Source organism: Zalophus californianus, chromosome 8 (assembly GCF_009762305.2).
Source record: "Zalophus californianus isolate mZalCal1 chromosome 8, mZalCal1.pri.v2, whole genome shotgun sequence".
Classification (NCBI taxonomy): domain Eukaryota; kingdom Metazoa; phylum Chordata; class Mammalia; order Carnivora; family Otariidae; genus Zalophus; species Zalophus californianus.
In genome coordinates this window covers 124,798,040-124,820,044 of record NC_045602.1, presented here as the reverse complement: position 1 = coordinate 124,820,044, position 22,005 = coordinate 124,798,040, and the positions used below count along the sequence as shown (strand labels likewise).

Sequence of the window (22,005 nt, the reverse complement as noted above, 5' to 3'; positions counted from 1 at the left end):
GGACTCTCTAAGAGCAGAGGGATTTCATTGTCCCTTTGCTTCCTGTCACAGGAGTGCTGAGCACCATTCAGCTGGTAGCACAGCTTCTGACCTCTGAAGGATGAGTCCACAGACCTCTGGGCTAAGCAGATTTTAGGGTTCACAGAGAGACCCATGTGCATGGCCAAGGGACCAGAGTGGGGAGCTGTACCCCTTTTATTGTCACCTCTCAGGCAAGACTCTTCACTGATGGGAGGCAGGCTTAGTGGTGACCTCCATTCACAATTGACTTTTTCTTCCCAAGGTCTAGAAGGCAAGCATCTTGATTTGCTAATGAACACATAGAAGGTAAAATCATGACTTGGGAAGGTATCCGAAAGCGATTCTATGTGGTTTCTTCTAGAATTATGTTACACAATCACCCAGTCAGCCAGAGCCCAGAAGCCGTTGGTGTTTCTGGGGTGTATACCTGCGCTGCAGGGCACTCAAGCCAGGCATCCAGAAACCTCCATGTGCGTCAGACACGGGCACCTGTAGCTTTAGTTCCTTCTCTCGGTGCTGTGTGAGGACCACTGCTGGGTGCGGATCTGCTCTGCTGTACACACCTACTTCAGCACTCTCTGGGTTTCTGTTCCTTCCAGGCAATTCCCCAACCCAGTCAAACCCCCACCCCTTGCTTTGCCCCACCTCCCTCAGACACAAGAAGGCCTCCTGGGAGACAAGACAGAGTTTGCAGCACTTTTAATGCACAAAGCAAAAGGTGATAGGCTGGCGGGATGACTGGCCTTCATCCCACATCCGGAGCTCCAGTGCAGATGTGGCCCCATGGGGAGGTAAGTTACGGTTCACAGGGACGGAGAGCCAAGAGCAGGAAACGCCGTTCTCTTGTCAGCCAAGGGAGTGAGGATTCCATTTTCTGGGGATGAAACGGTAGGAATAAATGTTTCTGACATAGAGCAGACTCGCGGCCTTCAACTTAAGAAGGTGGTGGGCCAAGGCAGGCCTTCCGTCAAGGAGCGTGAAGCCGGCCAATGCGCAGGGGCAGCCTGGCCTATCCCCAGTGAGGCCAGGCAGGGTAGCTGGTAGGAGGACGCCCGAACTTTGCACTAATCCTACCGTCTGTCCCTTTCCTTTGATCTTTACAGCTTCCCCCAAACTCCTTGGTGCCTCAGAGAAAGCCAGCTACACAGTTTCTGAGAGTCAGTCCCTGACTAGTTTTTCCCAGCTTCCCTTGGGCTCAGCTGCTTCCGTCTCCGTCTGTCCCCCCGGCCCCCGCCCCGAGCCACCCACCTGGTTTCAGAGCACATTCACCGTCCTCAGCTCTGTGGCCTGGTGTGCCTGCAGCACTGCCAAAGCCTCTTCCACCTGTGGGACACGGGGGGGGGGGGGGGGGGGGGGGGGGGGGGGGGGGAGGGGGGGGACGGGGGGGTTGGTGGTTAGTGCCGCTGCCCGGCGGAGAGTGCCTAAGTGTGCTGGGTACTCGAAGTCCCCTCCCTCCATGGCGCTGCTGCCCCCAAGTGCCCCTGACGGAAACCCCCAGTCACCTGCTCCAGACAGGTGTCCACTGCTGGACAGCTGGGAGAATCTTAACCCTATACTCCGTCACAACACAGCTCCTTGCACCAAAACCTTGCAGGGGGAGCTGCTGCAGAGAATTAATCTGGAAGGGCTGGGATAGCACCCTGCCCCCCACCCCACCCCCGCCCCGCCCGCATCGCTCAAAGATTCAGCAAGTGCTAGCTGGCATTAGGGAAAAGGGAAACCGTCCCAGCCACAGCCTGGGAGCCCTTCTAGGAGAGGTCTTTGTCATGAGCTCTCGCAGGGCACCCTGGCACCCAGACCCCAGACCACCTTGGCGTTGAGGGACTCTGGGGACTCCAGCATGAGCAGCAGCTCCGAGTTGTCGATCTCCAGCAGCATGCCTGTGATCTTGCCGGCCAGCTGGGTGTGGGTATCGTAGATAAGGGGGTACAGACGCTCACCTGTATAGAACACCTGGCTGATACCCCAGCAGCCCAGGGGCGGTGGGGAGGGTGGTGGGTGCTGTGGAAGGGAGCAGTGAGGCATCTGGGGGCTCGTCCCAGAACTGCTCCTTCTAGGCTGTGTCCCTCAGCTCCACTGGGAGCCTCTTTCCCAACCATAAAGTGCGCAGGACAAACCCTGCTTCGGAGGCTAATTTGAAGAATCAAATTTGATATTCTAGGTGAAGTCACCTACACAGGGTCGGACACAGACTTGGGGTTTAAAGACTGCTCTTGCTCATCTTGTAAGAAATAGTTCCCATATACACACCAAAATTCTAGACAAGATATGCTAAGGCCGAACTGGACTTCTGAGGGGGCGGGGGGAGCCACACACACAAGATAAATTCACCTTCCACCGTCAGGCACTTCTAGTGACAGGGCCTAGCACTGGTGGCCAGCCCCTCTCAGCAATGTGTGGAGGGTCTGGCCAGGCTGGGGTGTTGGGGTGAGAGGTTTTCCCGCGAGGAAAGTGAAGAGGTTTACAGGGAACGGCTAACAGCCTCCTGCCTCCATGAAGCCCATGCAGAATTTCCTTTGAGCAGTGGGAAGTGGCAAAACCCCAGGTGAGCTGAGGAAACAACAGGGTGGTGGCAAAGGGGGTCCTCAGAGTGACTCTGGACATCTTGGTGGCCACGGAGGGAAGAACCTGCCACCCAGTAGCAAGCCTGTCATTCATTCGACAGTGAGTAGCATCCTTTGGCAGGGCCTGCCGTAGACACTGGGCTGGGGACGAACCGCACAAGGAACTCACAGCCCAGCAGGGAACGTGTGTTTGCCCCCTGCCCCGTGCACACTTATTTCCCACCTCCCTGAAGTGGCCACTGGGAGCTAGACGACGTGTGGGGACAGCCTCGTCCCCTTCAGGAGAGGTGAGGAGCTGCGACGCCCACCGGCAGAAACCCAAGATCATACCCTAGCTCCTGGCCCCCGATCTGCCCACAGCTGGGCTCTCTCCAGCCTGGCGGGTGCCTGGAACAGCAGAGCTGAAGAAACTTCGGGACCATCTGGTCTGACCAGTGTTTTGAGAGAGAGAGGCCGAGAGAGCCGAGGCGACCCCAGCAAGGTCATCCAGCAGGTTGGTCCGCAGCAATGCTGGACCCCGTCCACACGTCTGACCTCCACTCGAGGTTTCCCCCCACCAGGCTGGCCCCCCCTCAGCCCCCGCTTCCGGCTGCAGCCACTCACCAATCATCTGCTTTTGCTCGTGCAGCGGCGCCGCGGCCAGCATGGACGCCGTCAGGGGCTCCTGTCCCAGGATGCGCACAGCGGGCTCCTGTACCTGTACACGGTGCCGGGACACGTCCCTTAACCACCATGGACAGGCAAGGCCTCGCCACACTTACCCTGTCAGCGGGGCACAGGCCTCCAGGGAAGCTCTGGAAGAGCACGGCAGGGGGCAAAGTAGGGACAATGTCCCTCACAAGGGCACAGTGGGCTAGACACACTCTAACTCAGATGCCTTCCACGGTGCCAGGAACCTAGAACGGCCCCCACCTGAATGCTGCCATAGGAAAGCGTTACTATTCACTTTGTGCCAGATAACGTACTTTTTATCACGTAGCTTTATGGCCACATCCCCAGCATACTCCTGACCCTTCCACATTGTAACTTCCAGCACATTTTGCCATTTAAAGATGACACCTGTTCTTTTTGCAAGAAAGAGTTTGAAGTATACGCATTGAAATTCTAGACAGGATAGGATAATGCCGAGTTTGGGACTTGGGCAGGGGGCAGGGAGATAAATACATAGCTTTTTAATCACAACCTTTCAAATATTCAGCGTATTTCTAGAAGATCTTTCCTTGCTGCTCAACGCTGAATACTAAAGAAATCCAGATTAATTTTTCTAATAACCCAGGCAGAGCAAATCATAATTAATAAACCAAATGTGATCTTGGTCCTCTCCCTCCTTCTGTTAGTAAAGGGGATTGTTTCTTGACTGTACACATTAGTAAATGATACTTCACAATTCAAGAAAAGAAAAAAACAAAAACAAAAACAAATAACAAGGCCCAGAGAGGGCCAATGCCTCCAATGCCTTAGCCAAGGTTCTGAGCCAAGCCTCCCGGAGCCTGGACTAAGAGGGCAGTCAGGCCAGCCTTACCCCAGGGTTGAGTGTTGCTGAGGAATATTTGTGTGTCAGGAGAGGCCCGCTTGGTGTAGAATATCCCACCCCACTGGCTCCTGTGGTCTGGGTGCCAATGTTGGCTGTAAGAAATAAGCAGGAGTGTTAAGGCCTGACAGCGATCTAAAGCCCCAAAGCCTAAAGATGAGCATCCATGTAGTAGGCCAGCGCCAACCAGGAGGCCGGCACATAGATGTGCACACACGGCTCCTGCGTACTCGCTACGGTCCGATCTGAGGCTAAGCCCTGGCACATGTGATCTCATTCACCCGCGGGACCAAACAGGAGTGCTATTTTCATCCCTATTTTAAAGATGAGGTGATCAGATAGTTAGCAAGGTCACAGAGTGAGCTGGCCCCAAGAACTGGGTCTGTGGGACTCCGGGGCCCATGAGAACTCCTATGCCACACAGCCTCCAGTCAGCTCTACTCTCCAAGAGGGCCCATGACAAGGTCACCGTGGAAGCCAGTCCTGACTCCCCACCTGTGCCGACCCAGCACCAAGCCCTTGCCCCGCCCTCCTCACACCCCCATTCCTCTTGGCCCTGCCCACACTCACCCACTCTTTGGGTGTGGGGCACCAGGGGTGGCACCTGGGTAGAGGCCTGCCTGACACTGCTGACCTGGGCCGGGGGGCGCCGCAACATGGCTGGTGGCCGGACCACTGAGGCAGCTGGAGGGTAGGTGGCTTGTGGCACAAAGAACATGGACAGAAAAGTTGGCGGGGCAGGACAATCTGAGTGGCCCCCTGCACCCTGAAGGTTCCAGGGTGAGGAAGGGAATGGGAAGGGGGAACCAGAACGTTCTCAGCAAAAAGAGGAGTGAATTCACTGAGTCAGGCAGACCCAGAACTCCGGGGAAGGGGAGTGTGTGGAAATCTATAATTACAAAGCCAACTTGTTCCTACCCAGAGCCCCAGGAGGCATAGGCATCATGATCACGCCCACAGGGCCCCCAAGACACTCTCAAATCAGGGTGAGCGCCCCTCCTAGGGAGGGGACATCCATCAGCAACACAGCCCCAGGAGTTCATTGTGACGGTCACAGATCAGACCAGTCTTGGGCGCTAACTGAAGAGAATGGCTACACCCGCGAGTCTTTTACAAGTTGGGCACTGCATGGCGCTTCATATACGCCTCGTTCAGAAGAGGAAACTAGAGGTGAAGTTACCCACCGAATTAACACCCGGGGGACTAGCAGAGCCAGGCTTGCCCCCAAAGCCGGTGTTCTTAGCCCCGGGTTCCACACTGCCCTGCGGGGCCCACCCCCGCGGGCCAGGCTGAGGGTACCAGGGGCTGAGTCACTCACAGGAGGGTCTCGGAGGCTGGGCCGTCCACCTGGGGGCAGGCTGCATGGTGGGGCCGGAGGCATAGTATGCAGCCTGGGCTGGAGGCTGTGAGGGAGAAGACTGGTAGTCAGGGGCCTGCAGCAGGTGAGAAACCGCATCCCCTCCCGGACACCCCTGAGGCAACGCCACTGCCCTCTCCAGGGACTGGTTAGTGAGGCCCCACAAGCTGGGATGAGGTCCCTGCTGCTCAGCTCAGGCTGTCCATGAGCCCTGAACCCTCCGGGGGAAGGTCTTAGGTTCAATCCTTGACCCTGATCAGAGCTGGCAGCCCAAAAGCGGCACGAGATGGTCACACCTACTCGGACCTGTGCCGGCTGAAGCTACTGCTAAAAGCAGTCAGTATGCCCATCCCAGTAGCTGCTCATGGCCAACACCTTTCTGCTTCCTCTAAGCCCCGTGAGCTCCCTCCGGAACACAGACCTCCAGCAGGGAGGCTGGCGGGCAGCCCACAGACAGGACCGGCTAAGCCGGGGAAATGCTACACGCTCTCTGCTGGGGTGGGGAAGTGCAAATGCATACCAACACGTTAGGGGAGAGTAATGTGCATAGGCGAGTGTCGTACAGCATAGAAAGCTAGGTCCCTTTTATTTAATGCATTGTTTCCCAAACTTATTTGACCAGAAAGAGTCTCTGAGCAGAACACAAATCTCTCCCTGGGTGGGAAGGGCTGTTTGACAGCAACACGCCTACCCGCCTCTTACAGACGGGGTTAAAACGGCCTGCCTGCCGAGTTTCCAGCAGAAACACGCTGAGAGCCCACATCTACCTGGGAAGCTGTCGTCCTGCTCTACCTGGCTGTCAGGGAAGGGGTGCAGGCAGGTCATCACCTGGGGCACGGCGGGCAGGAAGTAGCCGGTGGGCTGCTGGAAGGAGCCCAAGAGGGGGCCACCCAGTGCCCGCACCGTGGACAGACGCTGCATGTACTGGTTGGTCAGGATGGCCTTCCGCTCCTCTTTGCGCTGGGCCAGTGCCACGTACAGTGGCTTGGTGCCCACGATGCGCCCGTTCATCTCGGTCACGGCCTTGGTCGCCTCTTCTGGAGAGGAAAAACACACAAAGCCAAACCCCTTGCTGTGGCCACCCTCTGTCATCACCTAAAAGCAAGACAAGACAAAGGCTGCTGGGGGTGGGGGAGACTCCTGGGGGCTGTGCTCCCCTCCTCCCCACCCCGCCCCACCGCCCCAGGACCCAGCCCGGCACTGAGCAGGCCCCAAGAAACCGTCTCCCCGACATTGACTGAGGCCCACCGCATGCCAGATAATGGATGCACCTTCTCATATCACGTGTACTGCCACCTGATGGGGGGGCACCTGATGGGGGGGCACCACTCCCACTTCAGAGGCGACAGAAGCGGGGCTCAAGAGTGACTTGGCGGAGATCAGGCCACTTGCTAACTGGGGGCTGCTTGCCGTTTAATAGGACACTCCCCAGAGTCCGTGGGAACCGCTGCATTTCAGGATTTTTATGTTTTCTTTCTGAAATGATTTTCCTAAGCTGTGATGGAAAGCTGGTTTAAACGGAATCTACCTTCATCACATGGGCTATCATGAAGGAAAAGGATAGTTTAGGATTACCTAAAATCTAAGAACAGGGCGGCGTTCTTTACCTAGGGCCACAATCTTAAACACTCCATTTGAGGTCCCTGTGATGAAAATCTGCATTTCGACTACTTTTTGGTTTTTTTTAAACTACCCATACAATTCTTTTGGTTTATTTGGGAATTAGGGAAAGCATAAAATGTTCTTAAGAGTGAATTTCCTAGAAAGTCCAATTAGATTTGTATGGAATATAAAAATGATTTAAATTTATATTTTTGGTGACTTATTCTATTTTCTTCGTGGTAGAAATAACAGTCCTTACTACAATTAAAAAAAAAAAAAAGAGCGACTTCTCTAGGGTCACCCAGCCTGTGGACACCCATCAGCCAGGCTTCAAACCCAATGCAGTGTTCTGGTAGATGTCCATTGCCTCTCCAAGGCACTGAGCCAAGTTCTTTAGGAGTCTGGGGAAGAGGTTCTTAGCTTTGCTAATAAGATAACTTTTAAATTTTGGAATAACTTTAGATGTCCAGAAAAGTTGCAAAAATAGTACAGAGTGGCTATCTTTCAGCCAGCTTGCTCCAACGTGAACAGGGTACATGTGTATATTAACACTGGGACGATACTATTAATTATCAGCCACAATGCTATTAACTGAACTGCAGGTCTCATTCAGCTTTCACTAGTTTTTCTAACATTTTTCTCTTCCAGGATCCAATCCACATTGCATGTACGGTTCGTAATCTTTTTTTGGGTCAAGACACTGGCCTGGCTCACACATTTGGACTTGAACTGACATACTTTTTAAATCTGCTTTATTAGAGCCCATGTTCTACATCATTGGTGTTCAAACTGCACTTTGCCACCCATTCACATGGGGGCCTGGGCCTGAGGGTTCACAGAAACCCCCTCAGGAAGGCCAGGGGATAGAAGTCAGGGGGTCTATGAACTTGGATGGGGAAAAATATGGCCTCTTGTTTTCACATTAGCGTTCCCTTCTATCGTGAATACGGACAACAAAAATAGGGGAGTCTTGGCTGTGCTTGGGATTTTTGTCAGGAAGAGAAAGGAAATATTTTCATATCATGTTAATCACTGCTGCCTTCAAAATATCATCTACGCTAACTGCTACCTCCCTAGATCTTATAGTTGAATATAATAACGAAGCACATACTGCTGTCTCCTCCATATTTTGATAATTATGTTTCAATATAATTGTTTCTCTGTAATCCTGAATTTTTTTAAAAGATTTTATTTATTTATTTGACAGAGACAGAGAGAGCACAAGCAGGGGGAGCCGTAGGGAGAGGGAGAGGGAGAAGCAGGCTCCCCGCTAAGCAGGGAGCCCAACGCGGGGCTCGATCCCAGGACCCTGGGATCATGACCTGAGCCAAAGGCAGACGCTTAACAACTGAGCCACCCAGTCGCCCCTCCTCTGAATTTTCTTTTATGCACTGAAAAATATTCTCAGAAGGGATCCATAGGCTTTCATAACCCAGATTTTCTTGGCACAAAAGTAATGTCTTAACAAGTTAATAAGAACTCCTGTTAGGTAGTAAATAATGACAAAATACATTTATGCAGCTTTACTATAAACATACTATTTCTAGCACTTTATATGCTTTAACTCATTTTCATTCTCACTGTATTTTATATACAATCGAAATCATAAATATAAACTTACATAAAATCCCCACTTTATAACCTAATCGGTCAATTAACAAGATAGTGCCGCAACTCTGAGCAACCCAGATTTTTACAATTCCCTTCCCTCAAGGAGGCCGGTGAATCTCCAGAAATTAGACACCACGTGTGAATAATCAGATCATTTCACTACTTGTTGTGGGCAGGTGCTCTGCATGCAGGCTCCTTAGTGCTCGGGATACCTCGAGAGGCAGGGAATGTTGCTCCCATTTCACAGATGGGTAAACAGACTCCAAAGGGCAAAGTCACTTCCCTCAGATTCTACAGCTAGTTAATGTAGGACTGGGATTTACACCTAGTTCTAATTAACTTTAACATCCCAGTTTTCAACCACAATACTACACAAAGTATATATTTGCTGGGAAAGAAGGCCCATAGCTTTTTTATAATGTTTAAGCAAATTTACTGATGCTTATTTACATGTCCCATAGCTCTGTCATTTTTTCAAAGATCTTTAACTCAAAAATTGTTAGAACCTCTGGCCTAAACACCAGGCTTCCTGAAGGACATTTAAAATTGGACTCAACAGGGATGCCTGGGTGGCTCAGTCGGTTAAGCGTCTGCCTCTGGCTCAGGTTGTGATCCCAGGGTCCTGGGATTGAGTCATGCATTGGGCTCCATGCTCAGCGGGGAGCCTGCTTCTCCCTCTGCCTGCCACTCCCCCTGTGTGTGCTCTCTCTGACAAACAAATAAAATCTTTAAAAAAGACTTAAAAATTTAAACAATGCAATTGGATTCAAAAGGCAAAAGAACTTCTAGACCACTTCCCAAGAACCCAACCATCACATCACATATGCTGGTCTCCAGCCCCATCACTCACACTGATATCTTTGGAAAGTTCCTCCTTCCTCCCTGCAGCTCCCTACCTCCTCACAGTCAAGCCAAATGCTTCTGTCACTGCCACTTCTCGCAGGAAGCCCTCCTTCCTGTTCCCCTGAGCTACCACAGCTCTGCTTCCAATACTCCCACCCCACCCCACAAACACCTTATAATAGATTTGAGTTAGTGATGCATCTGACTTCCCCCACTTGATTATAAGCTAGTCCAGGGCAAGAACCACATCTAACTCATTACTATAGGCTTCCTAGAGGTCCTTGTAAGACAGGTGCTTAAGTATGGAATGAATGAACACTGAATTATATGAAAATCATCTGAGGAGCTTTAAAATAAAATGCCCAGGCCCTACTCTGAAATCTTCCATTTGTCTAACTCAGGTGTCTGTCTGTAAGAGCTCCCCGGGGGGGGGGGGTTAATAAGCCAGGGGGTTGAGAAACATCCAATGAGCCTGACACTCTCATCGTATAGATGAAGTTCAGAAGACATGGGCTAAAAAGTAGAACAGCCAGTCATCACATATCAGGTGCTATGTGGGCTGGGCACGTGGCAAGTGCTCAGTAAATGGGGAAGAATGAATGACGAATGAAGCAGCCCAACCCTCTCATTTTCCAAATGGGGAAACTGAGGTCCAGAAGGCAAGAGTCAGTGGAAATTCTGAGACATGAATTTCTAGAATCTGGCATACAGTAGGCACTCAATAAATGCTTTTCGAATGAACCAAGTTACAGGGAGCCCCGGTAAGTCCAGCTGTGCGACTGGGACTGGACTTCCACCCTCTTCCCCTCCAGAGCAGACAAGGCTGCAGATGGACATCAAGCTCCAATGGGGGTCAGACATAGCCCCCCAAACCCTAAAAGGAGAGGCGCAGCACCAACTCCTTGGAAGCCACGAGGGAGGGAGGGAGGGAGGGAAGGAGGGAGGGCTGTGTAGGCAGCAGGACAGGACCGGCAGGCTCTCTATCCCCTGCAGGTGCCCCTAGTCCTCACCTTAGCACTGGTAATCACTCCATAGGGAGAGAACTCTTTTCTCAGCTTCTCATCATCAATGCAGTCATCTAGGTTCTTAACGTACAGGTTCACGCCCTAGAAAGAAAGGTTATTGCTTGGTGTGTCCCTACCCCTCCAAGCCCCCGGTTGCCAGGTGTCAGGGGCCAACGCAGGCCATGGGGGGTCCTGGAAGCCCTGGCCACCCAGCCTCCTGTTTCCAGTCTTGCAGGGCACCCATGCCCCCCAGTCACTCAGCGTGCCCATCCCCTGGAAGCTACAGCCACCCCCCGCCCCCACAACCTCTAAAGCCAAGTTCCCAGACGTGGGATTGCTGGAGGAAGGCTTCCCATCCAGGGCCCTCCATACACGGACATGCTCACTTAGCAGGAGCTGTCACCAGGGGGCTGTCACCTGGTAACGGGTCAGCCGGTCCTGCTTCATCTGCTCGAACCTGCGCTTCAGCTCATTCTGCCGTTCCACACGCTTCTGGGCCCGGCCCACGTACAGCAGCCGCCCGCTCACCTCCTTCCCATTCATGTCCAGCACAGCCTGGCCAGGGAAGGGGACAGAGTTCTTGGTAACCCCCACCTCCCCCCGAGGCCCTGGTCTCCAGTCCCAGTGCCCGGGCCTGAAGGGGGCCACCTGCAAGCTAGGCCAGCCTCGCTGGCTGAGAATAATTAGAAAGAGGATAAAGGCTATTTAAAGTGGATCCACTTTTTGAAAATATGGGACAAAATTTCAGAGTAAACCACAGATTTAAAAAATGTGGAGACACCTGGGTGGCTCAGTCAGTTAAGCGCCTGCCTTTGGCTCAGGTCACGATCCCAGGGTCCCGGGATCCAGTCCCTCATCAGGCTCCTTGCTCAGCAGGGAGCCTGCTTCTCCCTCTGCCCGCCGCTCCCCCTGCTTGTGCTCTCTCTCTCTCTGGCAGATAAAATCTTTAAAAAATAAAATAAAAATAAAAAATTTGATTGGAGCTGTACTTTAAAAAGTGAAATTGAAATAAGCAAACTTCCCATATTTAACATTTAGGTTCTTAACTGTATCTACACCTAAGACTTCCATGTCTTAAACTGTCAGTGGCTTTCTCTTCTCCAAGACATGCAACTTCTCTTAATGCATTTATACTGAACTGAATTTACATGGACTCATCTGCAAAAAATCAGCAAAAGGTAGACTCGTGTGTATACCAGCTCAATGGTTAGGATTAGACACTAGCATTAGTGAGGAGAAATGTTTGAAAGGGGACTTTTTTAAGTAAGCTCTATGCCCAAAGTGGGGCTTGAACAAAAGGGAACTTTTTAAGTGGTCAGCTGGTTAGTAAATATTTTCACATAAGGGCGCCTGAGTGGCTCGGTCGGTTAAGTGGTTAAGCATCTGCCTTCAGCTCAGGTCATGATCCCAGGACCTGGGATCAAGCCCCACATCAGGCTCCCTGCTCAGCAGGGGGTTCTGCTTCTCCCTCTGCCCCTGCTCCCGACTTGTGCTCTCTCTCTCCCTCTCTCTCACTCACTTTAAAAAAAAATATTTTCACGGGGAGCCTGGGTGTTAAGCGTCTGCCTTCGGCTCAGTTCATGATCCTGGGGTCCTGGGATCGAGTCCCGCATCGGGCTTCTTGTTCCTTGGGGGAGCCTGCTTCTCCCTCTGTCTCTGCCTCTCTCTCTCTCATGAATAAAAAAATAAAATCTTTTAAAAAAATAAATATTAAATATAAATAAAATAATAAAATAAAATAAAAAATATTTTCAAATAGTGACTTTAGCATCCCCTCCTAAACATGCAAATCCATGTAAACATACTCTCGGGCCCCAATAAAGTTAGTTCCACCTCAGTCTTAAAAGGTCGTTACCTTGGTTTTCTATTCTGTTCCATTGATCTGTGTGTCTATTTTTGTGCCAGTACCATACTACTTTGATGACTAGTTTTGGATTATTATTCAGCCATAAAAAAGAATGAAAGCTTGCCATTTCAAGGACATGGATGGAGCTAGAGAGTATAATGCTAAGCAGAATAGTCAGAAAAAGATAAATATCCTATGATTTCACTCGTGGAATTTAAGAAACAGGTGAGCAAGGGAAAGCAAAAAGAGAGGGAGGCAAACCAAGAAACAGACTCTTCACTAGAGAGAACTGATGGTTAGCAGAGGGGAGGAGGGTGAGGGGTGGGTGAAATAGGTTCATTAACACAGTGTAATATTAGTTGCAGGTGTACAATATGGTGATTCAACACTTTCATACAATAGCTGGTGCTCATTACAACAAGTGCACTCCTCAATCCCCATCACCTATTTAATAAGAGTTCGTTTTTTATAGGTAATATTCCACGGTGTGTGTGTGTGTATACACATACACACACACCCCACATCTTCTTTATCCATCTGTCAACTGATGGACACTTGGGCTGATTCCATAATTTGGCTATTGTAGATAATGTGGCTATAAACATCCCAGTGTGTATGGAATTGCTGAATCACTATACTGTACACCTGAAACTAATATAACACTGTAAAAAAAATGTACACTTACAGAAAATAAATAAAAGTCATTGCCAAAGTCTCTAAGACCTTGGAGTCTATGGACCCCTGAAGCTTCAGCCACCTACTCAACTTGTCATTTTATAGTTGAGAAAACCAAAGCCTAGAGAGAGAGTGGGATTTGTCCAAGGGCACGTAAGAGGTCACCTTTGAAAGGGGCCATTTGCACTTAAGAACAAAGCTTCCAAGTCAGAAAGAGCGGGTTCTAATCTCCGTGATGCCTCTTACCAGCTACACCCTTGGAGCACTTGGTGATAAGTGCCGAGCCCACACTCGTGGGGCACAGAGAAGAGAGAGTATGCAGCCCTTAGCACAGCGTCTGGCCCATGCTAAGTGCTCGGGGAGACGTGGCTGCCATCAAGGTGGCACCGGGTCAGATCTCTCTAGCCAGAATCCACAATGAGCTGAGATCCCCCATGTCCAGTGGTCTTAATGGGGCAGCAGCCTGGGAAAGAGCTTTAGAGTGGGAAGCCAAATAGGAAAACATTTCTCCAGCTCTGTCATGATATGACCTCGTTCCATTCACTTGTTCAGCCAATAGGTATCTGGTACCCATTGGCAGGTGCAACGCTAGAGATTTAGCTGTGAAACGAGACCCAGTCTCTACCCTCAGTTCTGTACATGGAGATCTGTGTTACTGATGGAGAGAGGCAGAAGGGATACCTCGCCAGAAGCATGAGGTTAGAAGAGGCTTCTCGGAGGAGGGAAAGTATAAGCGGAAACCCACAGGGTACGCACTAAGTTGTCTAAAGCCACACTGTCCAATATGGCGGTCACTAGCCACACGTAGCTCTGAGCACTGGAACTATGGCTAGTCTGAGCTCACTGTGCTGGGAGTACCAGATTTCAAAGAATACAAAAAAAGGGGGAATGTAAGATATCTCAATTTTTATACTGAATATACACTGGAGTGATAATTTCAATATGTTAAGTTGAATGAGACATTATTAAAATCAGTTTGTTTTTTTTACCCTTTTTAATGTGGCTGCTGGAAAATAATGTGGCTCCCATTATATTTCTATTGGACAGCACTAATCTAAGGAGCAAGAGAAGGGAAACATTTTGAGAAACGGCATTTGCAAAGACCTGGGAGCTAGGAATCACATAGCGCTTCCCCTCCCCGGCCTCAGCCCCACCATCAATTCAGGAAGAGGGCCGTGGCTATCTCAGAGGCCCTTCCACCTCCCCTGTGGGCAAGAATCTACGGAAAGCAGTCGGCCTTAGGGTTTGGAAGCACCCAAAGGAGGCTACAACCTTCTTCTGCCTTTGCCACAGGCAGGAAGGGCCCTGACTGGTGTGGGCCCAGGCTGGGGAGGGACTTTCTTCTCCTCCACAGCAGCTGGGGCCCCCTGAGCCTGATTTCCTTTCTTCCTAGTGCTGGCTTGGTGCCTCCTCCATGAAACAGAGCCACGGGGAGGCTCCTACCTTCTGGGCTTCCTCATGCTTCTCAAAGTTGACAAAGCCGAAGCCTCGGGAGTGGCCACTGTCGTCCCTCATCACCTTCACACTCAGCATCTTCCCTGGGAAGGGCCAACCTGGCTCAAAGGGGGAGTTTGGGAAGCCCCAGGATGTTCCCCTCCCTCCACCCCCCCCACAACCCACCCCACCCCCTGGGGGCTTGAGACTACTTAGTGCTGCCCCCTGCTGACTCCTCAGGAAGCCCCCAGAAAGGCTGCCCCTCCTCCCAGCCCAACCTGGGGATAGAGGACAAAGTGATCCCCGATTCCCTTGGGGAACACACCCACCAAACTGGGAGAAGAGGTCCTGCAGGCCCTGCTCGTCCACGTCCACATGGAGGTTCTTCACATAAATGTTGGTAAACTCCATGGCCCGAGCTCCCAGCTCTGCTTCCCGCTCTCGTCGGGACTTGAAGTGGCCGACGAAGCTGTGGACACACTGACGGGGTAGGCAGCTGCCAGCCCGCAGCCACCCCCATCCCACCCGGCAACCCTGGGTCACTGGCGCCAATTGCTGCCAGCCTCCAAGGCCCCTGTATCCCGAATCGGGAAGCTGGGCAGGGCAATACTCTTTAGATGGACTACAGTCAAGGCCGGACCACTTCCAACAGCCAAGATTCTATTCTCTAAGCATAAGGTTAAGAAGAGTTCATTCTTGAGGCAAAGGCACAGGGAACTCCTACCATACACCAGGCAGCTGAGTATGCAGGAGAGAAGAGCAAGCATGAACTTGAGAGTCATACAGATGAGGGCCTGAATCCTCACGCTGCAGTTGCCTAGTGGTGTGACCCTGGGCAAGTTACTTAACCTCTCTGAGCCTCAGCGTTCATTCCTATAAAAAGGGATGAAGGGTGCCTGGCTGGCTCAGTCAGTGGAGCATACGACTCTTGGTCTCAGGGCTGTAAGTTCAAGCCCCACGTTGGGTGTAGAGATTACTTAAAAAAAAAAAATACAGGGGCGCCTCGGTGGCGCAGTCGGTTAAGCGTCTGCCTTCGGCTCAGGTCATGATCCCAGAATCCTGGGATGGAGCCCCGCATTGGGATCCCTGCTTAGCGGGGAGTCTGCTTCTCCCTCTGCCCCTCCCCCTGCTCATGCATGCTTGCTCTCTCTCTCTGAAATAAAATCTTTTTAAAAAAATACAAAATAAAATAAAAACTGGGGATGAAACCCTGATCACAGGCATTTGCTTATTCATGTAACAGGTACTGGATGCACCAGGGAAGCAGTGGTGAGAGAACCAGACATGGTCCACGCGAGGGTTACTATTGGGGGGGGGGGGGACTGAAGATATTAATTTTCAAAATCGTAACTTCCAAGTTCATGTAAACACATTTAGGAAAGTATCCTAGATTAAGAAGAAAACATAAGAGGGACACCTGGGTGGCTCAGTTGGTTAAGCATCTGCTTTAGGCTCAGGTCATGATCCTGGGGCCCTGGGATGGAGCCCCGCATTGGGCTCCCTGCTCAGCGGGGAGCCTGCTTCCCCCCCACCCCCGGCTTGTGCTGACAAATAAAATCTTAAAAAAAAAAAAAAAGAAAAACGTAAGAAAATTCGATGGCATCTGTAGCACACTCAGCACAAACAAGTGGTAGTGGGCATTAAAAATTACAGAACATGGAGTAGCAAAGGTGAACCTGGGCAAGCCGTAGCTAACAAATATCACGTCCTTCTGAGAACTGGGGAAAGCCCGCCAGGCTTGGTTTCACTGATCGGAGGCTCCGCTGAGACGCTCTGGACGAAGCAACTCTCAGTGCCTCTTCTAGCTCAGAGCCTCCTTCCCTCCCCGGCACTGAGCATGGGGCTGGTAAACAGGGGGGCAGAATCCAAACTGGGGGAGGGGATTCTCGCCAGCATCTGCAGCTCAACTGGCCCACCCGTGAAGCACGGGGGATGTTGAACTTACATGTATGAAGATGGCAGGCTAAGCTTGGGCCTACTTCCCTTCCCGTCCAAAAACCCCATGAAACAACACAAGAGGCTTAAGAAAAAAATTCACAGCCATGCCGAGAAGGCTGGAAAACAGATGAAATCACTGAATCCAGCGGTGATCTGGCCATTAGCTGTTCCTGCGGGAATTTCAAAAGCCCCTCACTTATGACTCAGAGCAATCGTCTTAAGGAATATCAGCAGCCCCAATCTTCCCTGGGGAAAGGGAGCTCCCGAGGGACTGAACTGTTCCGAGGTCACACCGCCAGGAGAGTTCTGGCTGAGGCTCGGTGTCCGGTGCCCAACAGGTGGTGACGGGCAGCCTCCGGCCCCCCACGTCCCACCACTCACACTTTGCGGTCATTCAGCAGCATCCCGTTCATGGTGGCAATGGCCTGCTGCGCAGCCTCATGGGTCTCAAAGTGGACGAAGCCGAAGCCTCGGGAGCCATGATCGTCACACACCACCTGTGCCACAGGGGAGGAGGACGGGGTTGGGGGGCACCCCACAGAGGGTTCAGGTACAGAAGAATGGCAAAGGTAACGAATGACTACTATCTGAGTGCTTACGCTGTGCCCCACACAGGGTCCCTCCACGTTCCACTCCAGCCCGAGCTCTTCCATCCAGATTTAATCATGTTGACTGGGGCCCCACTCTGGGCCAAGCACCTGCTAAGGGGATCACATGCTTATTTTGTCCTACTTGCTATAAGAGCCCCTCCAGGCAATTCTTAACCTCTGAGCCCCCACTGCCTGATGGGGGAAAATGGGAATGAAGGACTAGTCCAAGGTCACTAGCCACCAAAGTTTCTGATTATGATAGCTACCACTTAGAGGGTGCCAGGTGTCCTTTCAATGTCGTGAAGATTACCAGACTTAAAACACATGCACAACAAGCCTATGAGGTAGGTTCTACCACAGCCCCCTTTTAGAGGAAGCCGAGGTATGGAGAGGTTACTCAGCTGGTCCGAGGTCACAGTGCCAGGAAGTGGAAGAGGCAGGATTTGAACCCCACACAGTCAGCACCAAAGTCCAAGATGTGATCAACTGTGTTGTGCTGACTTCTCAGCAGCTGGCCGGACTCCACGGGTTTAGTGCTCTTCCCACCGCACTACAGAAACCTTTCCAGGGCAGCCCCGTGGAACTGGTTTCTATCCTGAGCCTCTGACTACACGGCTCACTAGGCTTCTCTCGCAGAGCCCAATTTCCAGCTTTTCCTAAAAGTCTCACCGTCTCCAACCAGCCTGAGAGCTCCCAGGGTAGGCCCCATACTGTGTGCCCTGCATCTAACCTGGCCCTCCACCACAGTGGGTCCTCATTAGGCCTCAGAGACTCGCCCGGGTCACGTCCAGCTTTCTGACCAATCCTCAGTGGCCCAGAGGAAGCCACGAGGCTTGACCGCCCTGATGGCCTTAATTAGCAGCCTTCCGGTATCCATGCCCTTCATCCTGTCATGTCTACTGTCCTCTCCCTCTCTCTGAATTTGGACTGGTCTTACGACTTGCTTTGGCCAACAGAATGCAGTGGAAGGAAAGGCGGGCCAGTTCTGAGCTTACATCTCAAGAGGCCTGGTGAGCTTCCAGTCTCCTGGGACGCTGCCCTTGTCATGAGACTAGCCTCGGCTAGCCCACTGGAGGAGGAAAGACCACAGGGAGAGAGCCGAGGTGCTCCAGCTGACAGCCAGCCACCCTCTAGAAGCAGAGCCAGTCAGCTTACAGCGGGCATACGAAGGAGCCAGCTGAGAGCAGAAGTGCCCAGCTGAACACAGCCCAGATGGCCAACTGCAGAATTATGAGCTAAAGAAAGGGTTGGTTGTTGACAGCTCAGCAAGGTGTGAAGCGGGGTGCTGCTTGGGATCCGTCTGCCACATGGGTATTTGATACAGACCCTCCCCTGCAAGGACACACACACCCACCTTGCAAGAGAGGATGTTCCCAAAGGTGGAGAAGGTGTCATATAAGGCCTTGTTGTCAATGGAGTCCTCCAGGTTCTTGATGAAGATGTTGCCCACCCCTGACCTGCGGAGTCCTGGGTCTCGCTGCGACCACATGATGCGGACAGCCTGGCCTTTGATCACTTCAAAGTTCATTGTGTCCAGGGCCCGCTCCGCTGGACCAGGGAGGGGGTGAGAGGAGGAGGAGAAAAAGGAGCAAGTAAGGGTATTTCTTTCCCTGAGCCCCGAGGTGCTTCATTGGAAGCAAAAGGGGGGGTGGGAAAGGATCACTGTCTGGGTCTCACTTGAGAGAAGAACCTGGAGCCTCAGGAGAGATACGCAGAAAGAATGAACATGCGGGGCGCTCCTCCCACCTTCCCAGTGGGGTCTCATTCAGCTCCTTGCAAGAGCCGCGTGAGCATGGACTGCTATCCCCACTTCACAGAGGGAAAACAGAGGCTCGGAAAGGGGGAGGGTCAGTGGCGGAGCAAGGTCTACTGCGCTTTTCGAAGGCACACGGAGTAGATGAAAACGTAAAGGACAGCCCATAAGACAAAGAGTGGCAGCAGTTAGGGGAAATCAGAGCTCAGAGGTACTGAGGGGCAGAGTTGAGACTCAATCCCAAGTCGTAGGGTTCTGGGGGAGAACACCTGTCTGAGCTTCTTTCACCTGTGAAGTGGGGATGAGGAGACAGTTACCCCCTTTCCACCTCTAACAAAGGGGGATAATACTATCTACCTCCAGGGGGTCGGACAGGTTGAAAATTAAATAAGATACACAAGGTGCCTCACACTTTGTGCCTGGCACAAAAGAGGAGTTTGGTAAATGGTAGTGTGTTTGAAAACAGCAGGCTACGCCCGTCCTCCTGCCACTGCTAGAGCCTGTTCCCTCCCAGCTAAGAGGCAAAATCCTTTCTCTTCCCTGGAGCTCCATTTATCTCATCTGTGAAGTCTGGCAGAAAGGTCAGAGCGTGCAGGGCTTGGAGGAAGAGGTTAGAGGCAGTGGTGGGTAAAGCAGAGCAAAGGAGAAGGCTCTCGAATCCAGCTCAGTCACCTGCTGGGAAACAGGCAGAACCACCCCGGCAAACCCTCGTTTGGGAAACCTTCCCACCAACCCAGGGTGTTTTACCATGCACCAAAGGGTACTGGAAATACTTCACTGACATAGCTCACTCCTTCTGTGCTATTTATTGGGGAACAAGCCTTAGCCCCTTTTCACACGCGGAGAGGTGTGGAGTTTCGTGAACTCTTGCTCAAATTCACACCCTGGTGGCAGAGCTTTCGGAAAACCCGGTGCTCTTACTGTTTATCCTCTCCACTGTCAAAGAGAGTGTGGCCATAACCACCTGAGAACCTCTAATCAATCCTATCAGCTCTGAGAAACCGGTTTTGGGGCCGGGAGTGGAGACCAGATCTGGCGCAAACTCAGATCTCGCAGCTGGGAAAGGTGCGAGCCCAAGGCCCGGCGCTCCCGGCTTCCCCACTCATCACCTGCATCCTCACCAGGTGCTTTGACTTTCTCATCCTCCCAACTACTCTATAAAAGCAGGTACGCTCCCCATTTTTCAGACAGGCAACTGAAACTCAGAATGGCTGAGTAATTGCTCAAAGTCACACAGCTGCCGCCTTGCTAATCCAAGGTCGGCCCAACCCCAAAGCCCTTGGTTGGCTGTTTTCACTCAGCCTTAATATTTGTCCTCTGTAAGACGGAGCACCAGTAAAACACACAGTAGGCGCACATTAATTGCCCGTTCCCGTCTCAGGGGTAGGGCCCCTTCCGACGCCCTCTGGGCCTGTTTCCCTGGCTGCAAAACGAGCCAGAGATGCCAGCGCAGGCCCCGAGCTGCTGTCGGAAGGCCCGGGCGTCCGGGTGTCCGTGCGTCCGTCCCCCCTCCCCCGGGCTCACCGTCGGCGGGCTGCTGGAAGTTGACGTAGGCGTAGCCCAGCGAGCGGCGGGTGGCCACGTCGCGGCACACGCGAATGGACAGGATGGCGCCGGCGGGCGAGAACTTCTCGTACAGCATGGCCTCGGTCACGTCGGGGTGCAGGTCGCCCACGTAGAGCGAGGCGAGCGGGTAGCCCGGGCCGCTGGCGTTCATGGTGCTCGCCGAGACGCCGCGGCGGGGCTCTCCTCCCGAGCGGCCGCCCCTCCCTTTAGCCCCCGCCCCGCCCCGCGCCCCACCTGGGACCCCTCAGCGCTCCAGGAGCCCCAGGTGAGGCCTCTGGGACCCCGCCTCCGGAGGCGGGGCGCGCCCTCAACCCCGCCGCGGGTCGGGCTGCGGGGACGCCGGTCAGGGACGGCCCAAGACTTGTTCCAGTCCCGAAGGTCATTGCCTTCTGGGCCTCTGGGTCCATTTCCCTTCTCAGTAAAACGGCGACAGCGCTCTGCTCAGGGATCAGAGGGGACCCGGTGCATTCTGGGCGTCTCACAGGCGAAGAGAATCCTGAGGCGGGCACCCAGTTTCGAAGCTCGTGCCCCTTGCCTCCTGAAAGGAGTCTTTTTCTCAACATGGCCCAAATCCAGTACCCGCTCTGGAACCGGCCTTATGACCTGGGACTGACTGCTCCACTTGAGAATTCGAGACCAAGGCCTTCCTTGACACTGGCTCTCGTATCACTAAGGGATATTCCTGGCCCACTTTTTTTTTTTTTTTTTTGAGAGAGGCGGAGAGGGGCAGAGGATTGAGAGAGAGAATCCTAAGCAGGCTCCACCACGCTCAGTGTGGAGCCCAACACAGGGCTCTATCCCACAACCCTGAGATCGTGACTTGAGAGGACATCAGAGTCGGATTCCTGACCCATTGAGCCACCCAGGCGACCCCCACCCCACCCCACCCCAACTTCCTTTTGACTAAGCCATTCTACCTGCATTCCATCAGGAAGCTTCACTGTTACTCTGTGGGGACAGAAGGCACCTGACAGTACAAGGCTGTGGCAGTAGCCCCAAGGTGCGCTTGCAGCCTCAACCTACCGGTGGTGTGGAGGCACTTAAAACAAAATTGCATTGCACTGTGGGCCAGTCGTACTCCCCAATATTTCCCCTTGCCCCTCACAGGGACTCTCCCAGTTCCCTACTGCAACGAAGCAGGCAGGCTCCCACTGACCTTGCTTGAGTGTGGTTTCCACAGGCGGAAGAGCTCTGAACTAGTCTGGTTGCTCAACATACATGCAGTAGCAAGCAAGCGCCAGACTTAATTCTAATCTTGGGCTGAAAAATAACCCTCATTTCTTCCCTCTCCTTATGGGAGTGTGGAAGTTTTTAGAAAGGGGACAAATGCCATGAGGCATTTGTCTGTGCTGTGGGCTCCCAGAAAGTGTTGAGAGAGAACAGTCTGGTAGAACCCTGGGGATGACCAAGCCTTACGCAAGCATCTCTCACAGGCTTGGTTACACCTCAGGGTTAAGAAAGAGAGAGAGAGAGAGAGAGAGAGAGAGAGAGAGAGTGAGTGTGTGTGTGTGTACCTTGAATGGGATGCAAAATAACTGTTCGTAGCATATCTTCGAAGCTACAGAAGAGTGTGTGTGTGTGTGTGTGTGTTTGTACCTTGAATGGGATGCAAAATAACTGTTCGTAGCATATCTTCGAAGCTACAGAAGAGGACCTAACACCTGGATGGT

At 52.4% G+C, this 22,005-nt stretch overlaps 1 protein-coding gene across 4 annotated transcripts; it reads right to left on the bottom strand.

Annotated features, from left to right (window-relative positions):
- Positions 1–722: 722 nt before the first annotated feature.
- On the bottom strand, positions 723–20,988 carry PABPC1L (poly(A) binding protein cytoplasmic 1 like). 4 transcript variants are annotated; one of them, XM_027624263.2, is made up of 15 exons: positions 20,294–20,988; positions 18,371–18,564; positions 16,808–16,923; positions 14,818–14,957; positions 14,498–14,592; positions 10,951–11,088; positions 10,540–10,635; positions 6,302–6,568; positions 5,435–5,519; positions 4,687–4,815; positions 4,108–4,211; positions 3,189–3,282; positions 1,831–1,961; positions 1,270–1,344; positions 723–895 (listed from the first exon to the last, which is right to left on the bottom strand). In XM_027624263.2, the coding sequence occupies exons 1-14, from the start codon at positions 20,484–20,486 to the stop codon at positions 1,276–1,278; spliced, it is 1,851 nt and encodes a 616-aa protein (XP_027480064.2). In that variant the 5' UTR covers positions 20,487–20,988; the 3' UTR covers positions 723–895; positions 1,270–1,275. The 4 variants fall into 4 exon arrangements, with proteins under 4 accessions (XP_027480064.2, XP_027480063.2, XP_027480065.2 ...); XM_027624262.2 differs by lacking the exons at positions 723–895; positions 1,270–1,344 and having other exon boundaries at positions 1,836–3,282; XM_027624264.2 differs by lacking the exons at positions 723–895; positions 1,270–1,344; positions 4,687–4,815 and having other exon boundaries at positions 1,836–3,282.
- Positions 20,989–22,005: the final 1,017 nt, after the last annotated feature.